Below are 13484 nucleotides of genomic sequence, written 5' to 3'. Positions count from 1 at the left end.
AAATATCTGTGTGTCTTTGGGCATCAGGGTTCCTGCTTGTCTAAATGAAGACCCTGTGAATGACTCTTCTTCGTGTGCAGGAGTGGTACATTTGCTTTTGATTGTCACCTTAGGTTAGTGTAGGTCTTGTCTTAGGCTAGTATAGGTCTTGTTTTAGGTTAGTATATCTATAGGTTAGTATAGGTCATAATGTGTATTATTGTATATTGCATACGTTTTTGTATATTAGGATGTTTATTACCATTAGCAAACACAAATTTTGATCCATTTTATTTGAGCTAATCATAGATGTAATTTTCTTAGTACTTAAATGTTTTGTTATGCTAGGTTGCTTGCGTTGTCTTGTCCCAAGAATTTCAGGGCCTAGTCTGACCTTGTGTTGTTCTGTACACCTAACAATAAAACTTGAAACACTGGATTTGAGTTCTTTGAGTTCTTGATGTTAAGAGATTAAGGTTTTCGGTCAAGTCCACAGAAAGTCAGAGATAGAGAATTAATTAACCTCTCTCATCCACTTTTGGCTGTCTGTCATGGTTTTCTCTGTTGTCTCTGCCAGCTGGGACCAAAGTCATAATTGTACATGTGCTACTTCTATAATGGTCCATAGGAGGGCTGTAGGAGTGCTGTAGGGCTGCCTGGTGACACTTCTTGCATGACATGCAGTAGCTCTTTCAAACCCTGCTTGTACACCCTTAGTGTAGCGTAACCAAGGATTGAGTATGTGGCTGATCAATACCACAATATTGGCTTAACCTGATTCAAAGGTCAGAAACAGAAAAAAGTACATTTTGAGACAGCAGCCAGAAGGAAATCCATAACTTTGGCCAAATGCCACCGCAAGCTCACCAGATCTATGGTGAACTTCTGTATGCAACTGTGAAAACAAAAGCCACCTTGGTATTTAAAGATCTGGAGGTGATGATTGAATGTATTAAAGAAAACAACCCCATTGTATTAGGTTGCTGACTTATAGTCTATGGTCTACATTTTAGGTGTCTTATAGATAAAGTAATTAGGGTGAATTAATTTATTTTTTCTTCCGTTTTTTACACAGCCTTGTGACACTGAAATAACACATTACCATCGGAATTAGAAAAGTGACAACTTAATCTGAGGACCATTATGTTATAAAATCATGTGCAGGGCGCTTATTGTTGCACACTGACACAGTGACACCTCTGTACCTCAGACGCACCATTCAGCGTCGAAACACAGAGATAAACAGGAGAAATAGCAAGCCCTCCAAAATGATTGCCTGTGTCCTTAATGACAAAGGCAGACGGTAAAGCTCCATTCGTACAACATAAATGCCAAAAAAGAGAGAAAGAAATGGAATTGACCTTCAGTTTGTTATCCTATCTTTTAAAAATATAAAGGATCCATAACAATTAGCTAGAAAAAAAGTAACTATTATATTATGATAATAGTAATTGCTGGATTGCTTTTTCTTTTACAAAGTTTGCTCAGATTCTTGTGTGACTGATGATGAGACGTTCACCGGAGTACTAAATATATTCACTTTGCACAGTTGACTTTTATGGAGGGGAGGATGGGGGCTAGTAGGAAATTGTCACTATTTAATTTGGACCAGTGTGGTTGCAGTAACATATGGGAGGGTGCTAATATTAGTGTCAAGCCATCAATAATTGACAAGCAGGCATAGCTGCTCCTCCCATCTGGACTGTAGCATAGGATTCCCAGGCTACATAAGAAGGGTTGCCTGGAGGGCAATCAGACACTAATAACCAAGCCTTTATCTTCTAGCATGTGTTTTGGGCTAACTCACCATTGAAAGTGATGCACTTGTGAGACCAGCGGATGTCAAGGTGAGGCCAGATTAAACATCTTTCGTTTTACAGCAAAGGTTTTAGGTGGACAATAACTAAGGCAAAGATAGCAAGTACTGAACAAAATCAACATTCATATTGTTGACAACCTTTTTCTCCTAAATGGGCTTTCACTACTAAATGGAGAGGATCTTAACAGAAGAAACCATAGAAAAACGTGCATGTTTACACAAAATTCATGTAAAGCTCATTTAAGTAATTTTTGTAGTCGATAACTAATCTCACTACTTTCTGACAAAGATTATGCGTAACAAAACAGCACTAATACTGTTGATATAAGTTTTTAATGACATTGACTAGGATTTACAAAACAGTTTATTTAATCTTGGAAAAACCAATTTATATAAATCACTTTGGATTAAGGTGTCTGCCGAAAAACATCAGTGTTTAGTGTGTGAGGACAAGGGTGAAGGAGATATGAATAAAGATCGGATATTCTCAAAAATACTGGTGAAAGGTACGCCTAACTTTGAGAGCCCTGTCTTCTAAACCTTACTGCTAGCATAGTGGATGCTGAAATTGGACACTTTCTGTCAGTGACACTGAAGTGTATTCAATATATATTCCTTTTATCCCCTTTGCCTCTCTCTTTGTCTTCTCCATGTGTCAGTGCTACAGCAGTGTCACAATTCAATAATGGGCTCCCAATAACTTTTTTCTGCTTCTCTTTTATGTCACTAAGCAGGAAAATGGGAAAGTGATAGTGTTAATGCATTTCACTTTGTTCTCAGCCATAAGGTGGCAGCACAGTTACACATACATTTGAGTGGATCTTTGACACATTTGTTTAAAATACATTTTGTTATCTAGGGAAGATTGTGCTACAATATAGATATTTTCAATCTGTATTAGTTATTGTACACAAGGTACCCTATCCAGTGACAAATCTTATATGAAACAGCATTTAAGAACATTCACAGTAATAATAGTGAAACTTCCAATTTGAACATTCCTATTTTTAAATGATACCCACCAGACAAGTAAAGAAAAAACACCAACATTTTCACAAAATAGTCTGAGAAACCTTGGATATTAAATGTTCTACTATAAATTAACACTTGTTTATTTTTTCTTTAAAAAATAAAATGTACCATAATAATAAACAGTAAAAAACAATCTTTTCTACCGACTGACCAAAATGTGATAATTACTAAGCAGTATGTAGGCTTTCCATGTTGATTAACCTTGTGTTTGACAATGATTTAAGAACTGGTTTGCGAACAGGTTTGCCAGAGACTGTTCCATGTTTGAGAGGCAGTTCCAGTGGTGGCATTTTAAGGTACTGAGGTCAGAGATGACGAGAGAGAATGACCAGCATTTTTCCTTGTTAAGAGGCAGGAGCAGCCAGTTTGGCAGGAATCTGTCTGACAGCCATAAGAGACAGACAACAATATTGCACTGCATGAACATCCTCATGATGGTCTGTTTCCCTGCACCACCACTCTCCCTTCAATACCAGTAAAGGTCTCTCTTCTCCAGGCCTACGCCTAAAAAAGTAAAATACATGTTTAATTTCAGATCAGAAAGCTACTGCAAATTCAACTGAATGCGGGCTAAAGTAATCTATCAAACTATATAGGAGTGTGTGTGTTCTGTATTTTGTGTGTGTCTGTTTGAATGTTTGTGTGCATACATACATACATGCATACATACATACATACATACATACATACATACATACATACATACATACATACATACATACATACATACATACATACATACATACATACATGCATACATACATACATACATACATACATACATACATACATACATACATACATACATACATACATACATACATACATACATGCATACATACATACATACATACATACATACATACATACATACATACATACATACATACATACATACATACATACATACATATGTGTTTAGGCGTGTGTGGGGGCCGTACCTGGGTCCAGGTTTCCAGTTGGATCCATGGGGTCTCTGAAGCCTGGGTGAGTCCAGCTGGGAAGAACACTGGGCTTGGAGCCTGACGCCATACTCCGACTCTCTGTTCGGTCACTGTGAAGAAGGTTGAGCAGGGAGTTGTTGTATTGTTGCCCTGTCATGCCTAAACCTTGGGACAAAGCATGGGTGTAGGTCATGGGAGGGAGCCCCAGGCCTCCCAAGGTCCAGGGACCAGCGGCATCGTCTGGGGGGCTGAGAGCTATGGGGAGGCCAGGGACAGCCTGCTTGGAGGTGCTTAGCTGAAGCCGACCAGACATGGGGGTATAATGGGCCTCTGACCAGGCCTGTTTGGAAGCTCCCCATTGACAGGAATTGGATTCAGGCTCTGAAATAGATGTCATGAAAACACTCATTTAATTAAGAGACAATATAGACTGTATGTGTATGTGTGTGTGTGTAAACTGTAAAATGTGAACTGTGTGTCAAATATGTGCCTGGAGACTGTAAGAGTGCAGACGTCCATTGGCTGCAGTATTGCTGTGCTATTCAGAACACTAAAGCTGAACTAAACTCACCTGGTTTGATAGACTTGCGGTTCTTTTTGCTCTTTCTGACAGATTCTTTGGACTTGCATGCTTTGTTGAGAGCTCGAGTAAAGTGCTCGTCCACCATGCTGCCTATGTCACCCTGGAAATACGTGAAGAGGACACTTTGCGGGTGCTCTTCTGTCTTCACAGCTATGGGGCTAGCAGAATTCCCCGCCATGCCAGATCTGACCTGTCTATTTCATTGAAAAAGGAAACAATAGATAGCTATCAACTTTATAAGACTGTAAGGCACAGAAAAACAACAGTCTGTATCTTGCAGACATTTCTAAGTTGTGTTAGGTTAAGTTATGTGTGTTGTCTGTGGTAGGTATTTTGCTACATCCAATTAGTGACTTATGAATTTTGCTGCCACTGAACTTTTGTCAGTCCATTGTAGGTCTATTCACTAGTCATTTGTACACAATTATAACAATTTCAAATAGAACTGAAGAAAAAAAAAGAACTTTGAAGAAAAAAGAAAAGAAAAACAAAGCTGCCTATCTTGGCATTTATATTATTTATATTTATTTGGGTGGAAACGAAATCTGTCACAATTCTTACCCAATGTGAGTTGTGTGTCCAAAATGCCCTAGGAAGATGAGTTGCTCAGAAGCCGCTTGTTTTCCTACTATTGCCCAAAACTGTTGCCATCTCCAAGATTACAATAAAGGTAGTTTCGTTTCCAAATCGAAATGCGCACGCTGATAACGATATATTAGGAATTGACCGACATGCGCCTACGCCAAGAGCCCCACTACATTCACGTTCGCTGTGCTACATGGTTTCTGCTGTCGCAACTTATTGAAGACTCGTAGGGTGTGATTCTTCATGAACTCAAGAGGATATGAACAGAATGTCATCAAACAAGTTTCTCCACAGCCAGACAGCACATAAAAACATTCTTCAAAAGCCGCGCTGTTAGAAACAATCTAGAAGACCTAGGCTACACTTGATTTTTCATGTCGATAATTTGCATTTTAAATTAATAAATGTTATTCAAAGTTGGGCGAAAAATGCAAAACAAGCTATTCTACTCCCAGAAAGCCAGTAGTAACATAATTGAAAATACTTTTATTTAAGTTATTTTGACTTACTTTTGAATTGTATCTAAAGCTAATAAATATATTGATACTAGGATTTAACAGCAACCACCATAACTTATCACTTTATTACATGTATGTGCTAATGGACTAAATTAACTTCAATTCATGATCCACATTTAAATTAAAATACCACTTTCATATACACAGTAAACAGTCTCTTTATCCAAAAAGAAGATGAAACAAAAAAGGCACTGTTACAATTAACAATAAACTGTACAAATAAGCTTGTTTTTTAGTTAGACACAGACATTAAATTTTTAGCGTTTTTAGTGCCATGGCTAAAGTATTCCATGTATCCATGTTGTTTTATTGTACTGAAGCTTTAACAGCTTACTGAAGATGAGAAGTCAAGACAAATCCTGGACTCACATTACATTACATTACGTTTACATTACATTACATTACGTTTATTCATTAAGCAGACGCTTTTATCCAAAGTGACTTACATTTACATTTAGTCATTTAGCAGACGTTCTTATCCAGAGCGACTTACAGTAAGCACAGGGACATTCCCCCCCCAGGCAAGTAGGGTAAAGTGCCTTGCCCAAGGACACAACGTCATTTTGCATGTCCGGGAATCGAACCAACAACCTTCTGATTAATAGTCCAACTCCCTAACCGCTCAGAAATCTGATCCCTTCTTTTCCCCCTAGAAGTGGACTGGCGCAGAACCAGTGGACGAGTCAGAGATCTTCCTGCTGGAACTGGTGTCTACAGACCTCAAAGAAGGGGAGTTCACCAACTGGTTCTGCTTGGACCTGTCGCCTAATGTCACAGAATGACTCCAGTCTAAGGAGGGACCAAGTTTAATGTTATTACTTTCACCTAAACATGCAGATAGTCCAAATATACACAGCTAACACTTCATAAAAAGTTGCTGTCTAAGAAGATTCCTTTGCATGGCTACAGTGTCTTCTGGTTAGGGTTTTAGCTCTCCACGGGCAGACAGACAGACAGACAGACAGACAGGCAAACAACCAACCAAACAAATAACGGACTGTTCTCTTTACCTGAATAGTCATTAAGCCTGAATCTGCCACAGCACAAGTGGATTCTCCACTGCTTCCGAACATTCTCTTTCATCAGACAGTGGAACACAAAGATGAAGAACCCTGAAACACAGAAAGAGAGTTAACAAGTTAAATCTTACGTCCTTCCTCTTCAATAAACTTCCTTCCTTTCTTTTGTCATTTACTTTGTTTTCTCATTTCCTTTCTTCCTTTTCATAATAATAATAATAATAATATTTATAAGGCACTTTATATGAGCTAAAATCTCGAAGTGCGACAGGTTAAAAACAAGAAAGTCAGACCAAAATTATGTTGACCAAAAAAGAAAATGGGACAGAATAAAAGAGTAAATCAACCAAAGGCTCTGTCTAATCAATGACACACTGACAGTGTGAGTCTCAAAATGTTTCTAAATACTGCCTTTTAAAAACCTACTTACGAAACAATAAAGTGAAATCAAATTTCTGTCCCTTGGTGCTCCTTACCCTGAAGACTGTTGAGGATGGAGAAAAAATAGAGCAGCGGTACTTTGGCCGGACCCAAGGCAAAGAAGGCTAGTGGCCAAGTGAGACCCAGCAGAAAGGTGAGGCTGGCTGCCGCTCGCAAGTCCTGCAGTATGCTCCCCTTGTTTCCAGCAGGTTTGTTGGTCCGCATGTTGCGGATTTGAACCAGAACCACGGTAAACACAGAAAGGTTTATCAGCATGACGAGCAGAACAAAGGCCAACACTGTGATGTAGAAGACCACATTGTTCTGCATCCAGCAGCTGATGGAAGAAAAATGAAATGGAGAGAGAAGGGGATATGAGGAGAGTCAAGTCTATCGTCTGACCGACTTGTAAAATTCAAATCCAGAGTCGAGAATAAACGTTTTCCAAACATCACACTTACAATGATTCAGAATTCTGCATGTCGTCTGTAGACTTCCTGGACAAGTCATTGCCGTAGGCATCCATGTCTATCGCCAGGACTAGGCTGACAATCACCAGGGGAAGGCCTGTGTAAACATCAAAGATTCAATATATGAATTCCATTCATTCAGTTACAAGACAACCAGTAGCATTTTTCTATTGACTATTTCAGTTTTCTCTTAATCTCTCTTTACATATAGTCTACAAATTGCCATCTCTCCAGCCTTACCCCAGCCAAGGGCGCAGAACTTGAGAATGTAGAAGGGGACGTAGATGTTGAAGACCTTGACCAGAGCAAAGTACATGTGGACGGCCTCCAGAGCCATCCAAGTGAAGGATGCCAACATGAAGTAATGCAAGGTGACTGCAGTGGTGATGCAGAGGCCATAGTTGTTGAAGGATGAGAGCCAGGAGTTGAGCAGGAAGACCATGTTGAGCCCCAGCAGAGCCCCTGATAGGTTGAGTAGGATCTTGGACGGGTAGTCTTTACGCAACTTCCTGTGTGAGAAGAAGGAACAAACAGAAATGGTGTTAGTGGTGTGTGTGTACGTGTGTGTGAAGAGGAAGGGGGGGGGGGGGGTTGGCGTTTGAGGTCAAGGCCGTAGTGTTAGGTTTGGTGTGAAATGGAATATCCTAACGGAATTGGGGAAGCAGAGATTGGTTTAATGGCACCTTGAGGGGAGAGTGATACAAGAGATTGATAGAGAGAAGACTACACGACAAAGAAGACGTGGAACCACCCGGTATGTGTAACGTCTCTGTGTTTGATGGTCCACATGGTAAGCTTACCCAAAGGCAGTGTAAGTCAGCAGACTGATGCCCAGGAAGATGGAGGACACACCACAGCCCAGGTAGGAGATGATGGACAGGATCTGGCGGTCCACTTCACTAATGGGTGTCCTGGACACATCCTGTAAGACAACACATGCCACTTCTAGTCTGATAACAATGCCACAATGGGGAGTCAGGTGGCTGAGCGGTTAGGGAATCGGGCTAGAAATCTGAAGGTCGCCAGATCGATTCCCGGCCGGGCCAAAGGACGTTGTGTGCTTGGGCAAGGCACTTCACCCTACTTGCCTCGGGGGGAATGTCCCTGTACTTACTGTAAGTCGCTCTGGATAAGAGCGTCTGCTAAATGACTGAATGTAAATGTAAATGATGCAAAGAGCATTACCAGGATCCATTTCCAATGGATTGGGAAAATGTGTCTAAACTTTTTGACTGGTACTGTACGTATGTATTATGGCATGCCTTTCCATTCAGTTGTGCGAGCACGAGGAATCAACCACTCACCAGGAGCACACCAAAGTGTGTCAGGTGATTACAGCGACAGCTGGTCAGATAAGCAGAGCTGCTCTCTGTCTCACAGCCTTCACTGCTCCAGCCCCCCTGCCCATCTGACACACAGACTTTGGATTAGCAGGTTCACACATGTACAGATACATGGATACACATTCACACATATACATACACACACACACACACACACGCACACACACACACACACACACACACACACACACACACACACAAACACACACACACACACACACGCACACACACACACACACACACACACAAACACACACACACACAGTGCTCCAACGCAGAGCATTTGACATCCCTCTAAATCCTGAGTTGTAAACCTGTTCCCTTCATGCATGATCATTGCAACATAAACCCTGCAGAGAGGAAGTTAAAGCAATGAGGAACTTACTGTTTTTCTGGAAGTCCCAGTACACGCACTGCACCCTGTCGCTGGTCTGTGGGACGTACAGCTTATGTCATGACATTCAAGAAGCAAAACCACAGCTCAGTTATTTTTGATATGATCAATTTGTCACCTCTTTTGGCTTGAGGTTTCTGAGTATAACTACTACAGACTCATTGAGATTGCTGACGAGGCTGTTGCTGACGCTAGCAGACACTACATAGGTATTTAGTGTCAAGTTGCTTTCCATGTCCTGTAAATTAATAATATACAGAGAACAACAAAACCATTTTGGTTATAAACATATATTAGAATATACAGTCGTGGCCATAAGTTTTGGCTATGACAAATGTTGTGTTTTGCAACAACTATTTTGCTGGTTCAGTAATTGAGGAAAATATTTTCACATGTTTCTATAGAATACTGGAATACAATAAGGCACATTTCATATTTTTTCAAGCTTTTTTGGGGCCAACATTTTTAATAAATGCAATAGTCCCCTCTTTTACAGAAGTCCAATTGCTCTTAAAATCCAATCAGAATGATAGAGTGATTTCACCGGGCTAGAACTAGTTCATACTTTCCCCTGTGCTGATGACATGACTGACTGAAATTAGTGAAGTCATTTTATGCCAAGGCCCAGGAAGCTTTGCAAACACAAAATGTATGTCACTCCCAATACTTTTGGCCACGGCTGTATATTCAATAAAAAAAGATTTTGATGCAAAATGATGAGAACATTTAACAAAACTACACAAAAGTAGATTTTAATTAGTGTCATTATATGAGTGTATGTACCTTGAATAGCTCTTGTAAGCCATAAAATTGGAACTGGACTCTGCGTCTGGTTCCGTTATTGTGTAGGATTGTCTCTAGGGCCGAGGGTAGGGAGATGGAGGCCACAGCACCTTCAAATGGATCGCTCACAAAAGACTGGTTGACAAAAATCTACAAAACAAAGTTTAATAAGTTATTTGCCATCCTCTGGTTGGAAGTCAATATACTGTCTACTTCATATTATAAACAGTATCATAAAGGAAATCAGATTTGCCATTGAATCAGTGCAAAAACATTAGAGATAAAACTGTGAAATGTCATGAATTAATTGATCAGTTTATCAATAACGAGTATGCTTAATATTTTTGTTGCAAGTTAACCAGGTATAATGCTGGAGGCTGAAGACCAGAAATCACATATCCTGTTGAGTTTTGCATCACCCTCTTTGTTTAGTTATGAGATTGTAGTTTGTTAGAGGAAGGAATTTTTCCACTCATTCAAGGGCATGCCCTGCAGATTGGAAGCCAAACAGCCTTATAAATCACACCACAGATTATTAACTGGAACATGATGTGAAACGACACACATTGATTTGACTGCCTACAAACACGCCAACACACACACAATAGTGGAGTTTTCATGTGGCTACCACAGATGCTGTGCCGCATGGTTTCTGACCTCTGGGACTAGGCCAGTGGAAAAGGAGGAAACACCGAAGGTCAGGCCATGGAACTGGTCTGGGTCCACGTTAACCATGGAGACGGCCAGCGAGGGGACAGTCACGTTGGCTGACTCCCCAGAAAAAACCATCTTGTTCCCAACACTTTCAATCAGATTCAGGATGCTTTTGGAGAAAGGAGAGGCAAAGGAACGGACACAGGTGTCCAGGAGGATAACAGAGGGTCAGAATTGAATTGAAGACAGCAAGGCCAAAAAATAAATGCCAAGCTAAATGTTCAATGTTCCTTAATCATTGAAATAAGAATTTGCTCTCTTCATTCACAATCTATTCCTGTTCAAATGTCAATAATTCACCTATTATCTACTGCTGACAAGACAGTTTTAGATCCCAGGAGGTCACTAATAATTCCAATGATCTTTGATCCAAGCTCAGGGGTCACCGTGGCAACCCCCATCACTTCAGCTAGCTTTTCGACCACTGTGTTCAGCTCCTCCCCTGTTAGGCTCCCATCAGAAGCTAGCTCACTGTTCACCAGGTCCTCAATCGTGCCCACCACATCAGCTGTGTTATCTGGAAGAGAAAAATAGCACATCTTAATTAGCTCATTAATATCTGGGTTTTTAAATGTACAAATACAGGTAATTATGTACGTTGTATGACTATCTACAATGTTCTCATTAGATAGCAGTGTATTTAGTTGGTGGCTGTGGACTTACTTGCTGTGACGATGAGGTCTCCCAGGTCAGAGAAAGTGAAGACCGGCTTGCATTGACTGAAGTCTGGATCCCTCCAGGTGGCCTTCTCAGACTCAGGATCTAAGTCACTACAGATAGAGGAAGATGATGAGAGCAGGTGATAATACACAAACAGTACGATATTCTATGCAAAATTATAGCTGAGGTCAAAGTTATGCATATTCAGTCCTAAAGCTTATCTTCTAAGCTATTATTGTCAACCGGGTAAATAAACGGTATTTTGCCCTATAATTCAGTTACGGTTTTTCTGTGGCAACTCTGAACAATACATTCATAGTATGGACAATTGTTCAAAGGAAACATTCATTACACTATAAGCAATTGATAGGAAATGGTCTCCTGTCTGACGGTCACTGCTGAATATGGGAGAGCTCCATTAAGGTTGACTGAGCAGGTAAATGATTGTGTTGAGACAAATCACCTACAGTAATTTAGGGATATATCTCTGTTCACTAAGCCATCTCCATGGAAACAAGTGGTTTCACAGCTAAAGGCAGTCGTGCTGGCTGCACAGTAGGGAAACACAGATAAAATAATACTGAGACCACCTGTGCTCTCATCTAGTGGAGATGGCTCAGTCTGTGTTTGTTTTGAACAACACATTTAGAATCCAATTTTCATTTTGCCTGCTTAGTCTTTTATGAAAAACACAGCACGCTGTGTACGATATGATTACCATAACCCCAGAAATCCTGGATTTCAGTCAGAAGACGTTTCCCAACTGTTGAGCAATATCAGGCACAAATCCTCATATTGGCAATTTTTTGTTTCTATTTTTTTCGGAAAATAGGCTCACCACAGCCTATATCCTTTCTTAGCCGGGTTTTTATAACAGCCAATGGAGGTGTTCTCCTCTGGTTCACCAGAGGGCCATATGTATTCCCCGTAGATACCCTTGGTAGTGTCCTCTGGGCAGCTGCCCGGCTCTACAAAACAGACACCGTCAATAACTAACATTGTCATGGCACATGGCACCCAATTCCAATACCTAGAGAAGAGAAACCCTTTGATTCTATGTCAGAACTACATACCTATGTGTGTTATCTCAATAACTTCTGCCTGGATGGTGATAACATTGTCAGTGTGCTTTGTGGTCAGCAGCTTGTGAATGAGGTCCTTGGTCTCTGTTATGTTGCGTGTGCCAAACGCCTGAATGTGGAATGAACATTCATACCTTGGGGGCAAAATACAGGAAGGGTGGATACAAATAAGGAATGAAAAAGTCCACTGCCATATTCAATAAACCACTGGCAGCATCGTAGATCCAAGCTAAGCAGCTGGAGTTAGAAAATCATATGTTTGGCCTCTGTCAACTGTACTTACGCTTTCTCACTCAGCCTAGGAATCTAAAAGAGAGAGAGTGCACAAAAGTGGATCTGCTGTTCATAATAACTTGATAAAACCTTCAGTGCCGCTCGGTTGTCAGCTATTGCCACAATCTTTAACATGTTTTGTGGACAGAGTTTAAATGAACATGCTCACCATCTCAGATCCATGAGTCTCTTCATGATCACTACCCCTACAAACAGAATAGACACAGACATCTTGAAATGTGGTATTATGAAGCTGAACAGATTTTCAGATATGCTTGACAAAGACACAAAAGAGACATTTGTGACCACATGCATGTCCACATAAGGCCGACCATGGCTGGATGCAGTGGTTGAGCCTCACCTGACAGCCTCCTCTAGGATCTTCAAGTGTAATATCTCCATTTGTTGTGGCTTGAGTTTTTCCTGAAGCTGTTTTGCCCGAAGACAAAAATAAACTGTGAAGGATTGCGCTCAGAGAAAGAAAGAAAAAAAGTTTGTGGTCAAATGTTTCTCACCCATTTCTTGATGGTATTCATTGGTTTCTGAATCTCTCCAGTCATGTTCAACCTCAGTTTAACTCTGAAGAAGGTGTCCTTGTAGTCTACTAGAAATGAAAGTGCAAAATATCATTTTATTTCCAAAATTGCCATCTAACTTCATTGACAGGAACATGGGAAATAAAGAAAAGCTATGTTATGTGGTGAGGGACTACTACCATTCTAACATCCTACTTTTCCAGCTAACAGCTTTGTGTGCAACGTGTCACCAAACCAACCACCTTGTTCCCTGAGATGTATTACTGTTTGCCTTGAAGTAATACATGGCTCCATAGCACCACATCAAATCATCTACAATTGAATATTACA

General features: G+C 40.5%; 2 protein-coding genes and 1 long non-coding RNA gene across 3 annotated transcripts; all 3 read right to left on the bottom strand.

Moving 5' to 3' along the window:
* Positions 1-2112: 2112 nt before the first annotated feature.
* On the bottom strand, positions 2113-5180 carry vgll1 (vestigial like family member 1). The gene is made up of 4 exons (XM_047018933.1): positions 4919-5180; positions 4346-4551; positions 3772-4155; positions 2113-3334 (listed from the first exon to the last, which is right to left on the bottom strand). The coding sequence occupies exons 2-4, from the start codon at positions 4533-4535 to the stop codon at positions 3297-3299; spliced, it is 612 nt and encodes a 203-aa protein (XP_046874889.1). The 5' UTR covers positions 4536-4551; positions 4919-5180; the 3' UTR covers positions 2113-3296.
* A 187-nt stretch (positions 5181-5367) lies between these two features.
* On the bottom strand, positions 5368-9119 carry adgrg4a (adhesion G protein-coupled receptor G4a). The gene is made up of 8 exons (XM_047018920.1): positions 9098-9119; positions 8674-8777; positions 8170-8291; positions 7610-7878; positions 7361-7466; positions 6956-7236; positions 6471-6572; positions 5368-6249 (listed from the first exon to the last, which is right to left on the bottom strand). The coding sequence occupies exons 4-8, from the start codon at positions 7809-7811 to the stop codon at positions 6110-6112; spliced, it is 831 nt and encodes a 276-aa protein (XP_046874876.1). The 5' UTR covers positions 7812-7878; positions 8170-8291; positions 8674-8777; positions 9098-9119; the 3' UTR covers positions 5368-6109.
* Positions 9120-12433: 3314 nt separating this feature from the next.
* On the bottom strand, positions 12434-13033 carry LOC124473767. Its single transcript, XR_006956738.1, has 4 exons — positions 12980-13033; positions 12788-12824; positions 12629-12651; positions 12434-12479 (listed from the first exon to the last, which is right to left on the bottom strand). It is a non-coding gene; the product is annotated as an uncharacterized LOC124473767 (long non-coding RNA).
* Positions 13034-13484: the final 451 nt, after the last annotated feature.

This window comes from Hypomesus transpacificus, chromosome 1 (genome assembly GCF_021917145.1).
Source record: "Hypomesus transpacificus isolate Combined female chromosome 1, fHypTra1, whole genome shotgun sequence".
Lineage (NCBI taxonomy): Eukaryota > Metazoa > Chordata > Actinopteri > Osmeriformes > Osmeridae > Hypomesus > Hypomesus transpacificus.
Note: the sequence above shows the minus strand (reverse complement) of the source record. Positions and strands in the feature narration are given on the sequence as shown.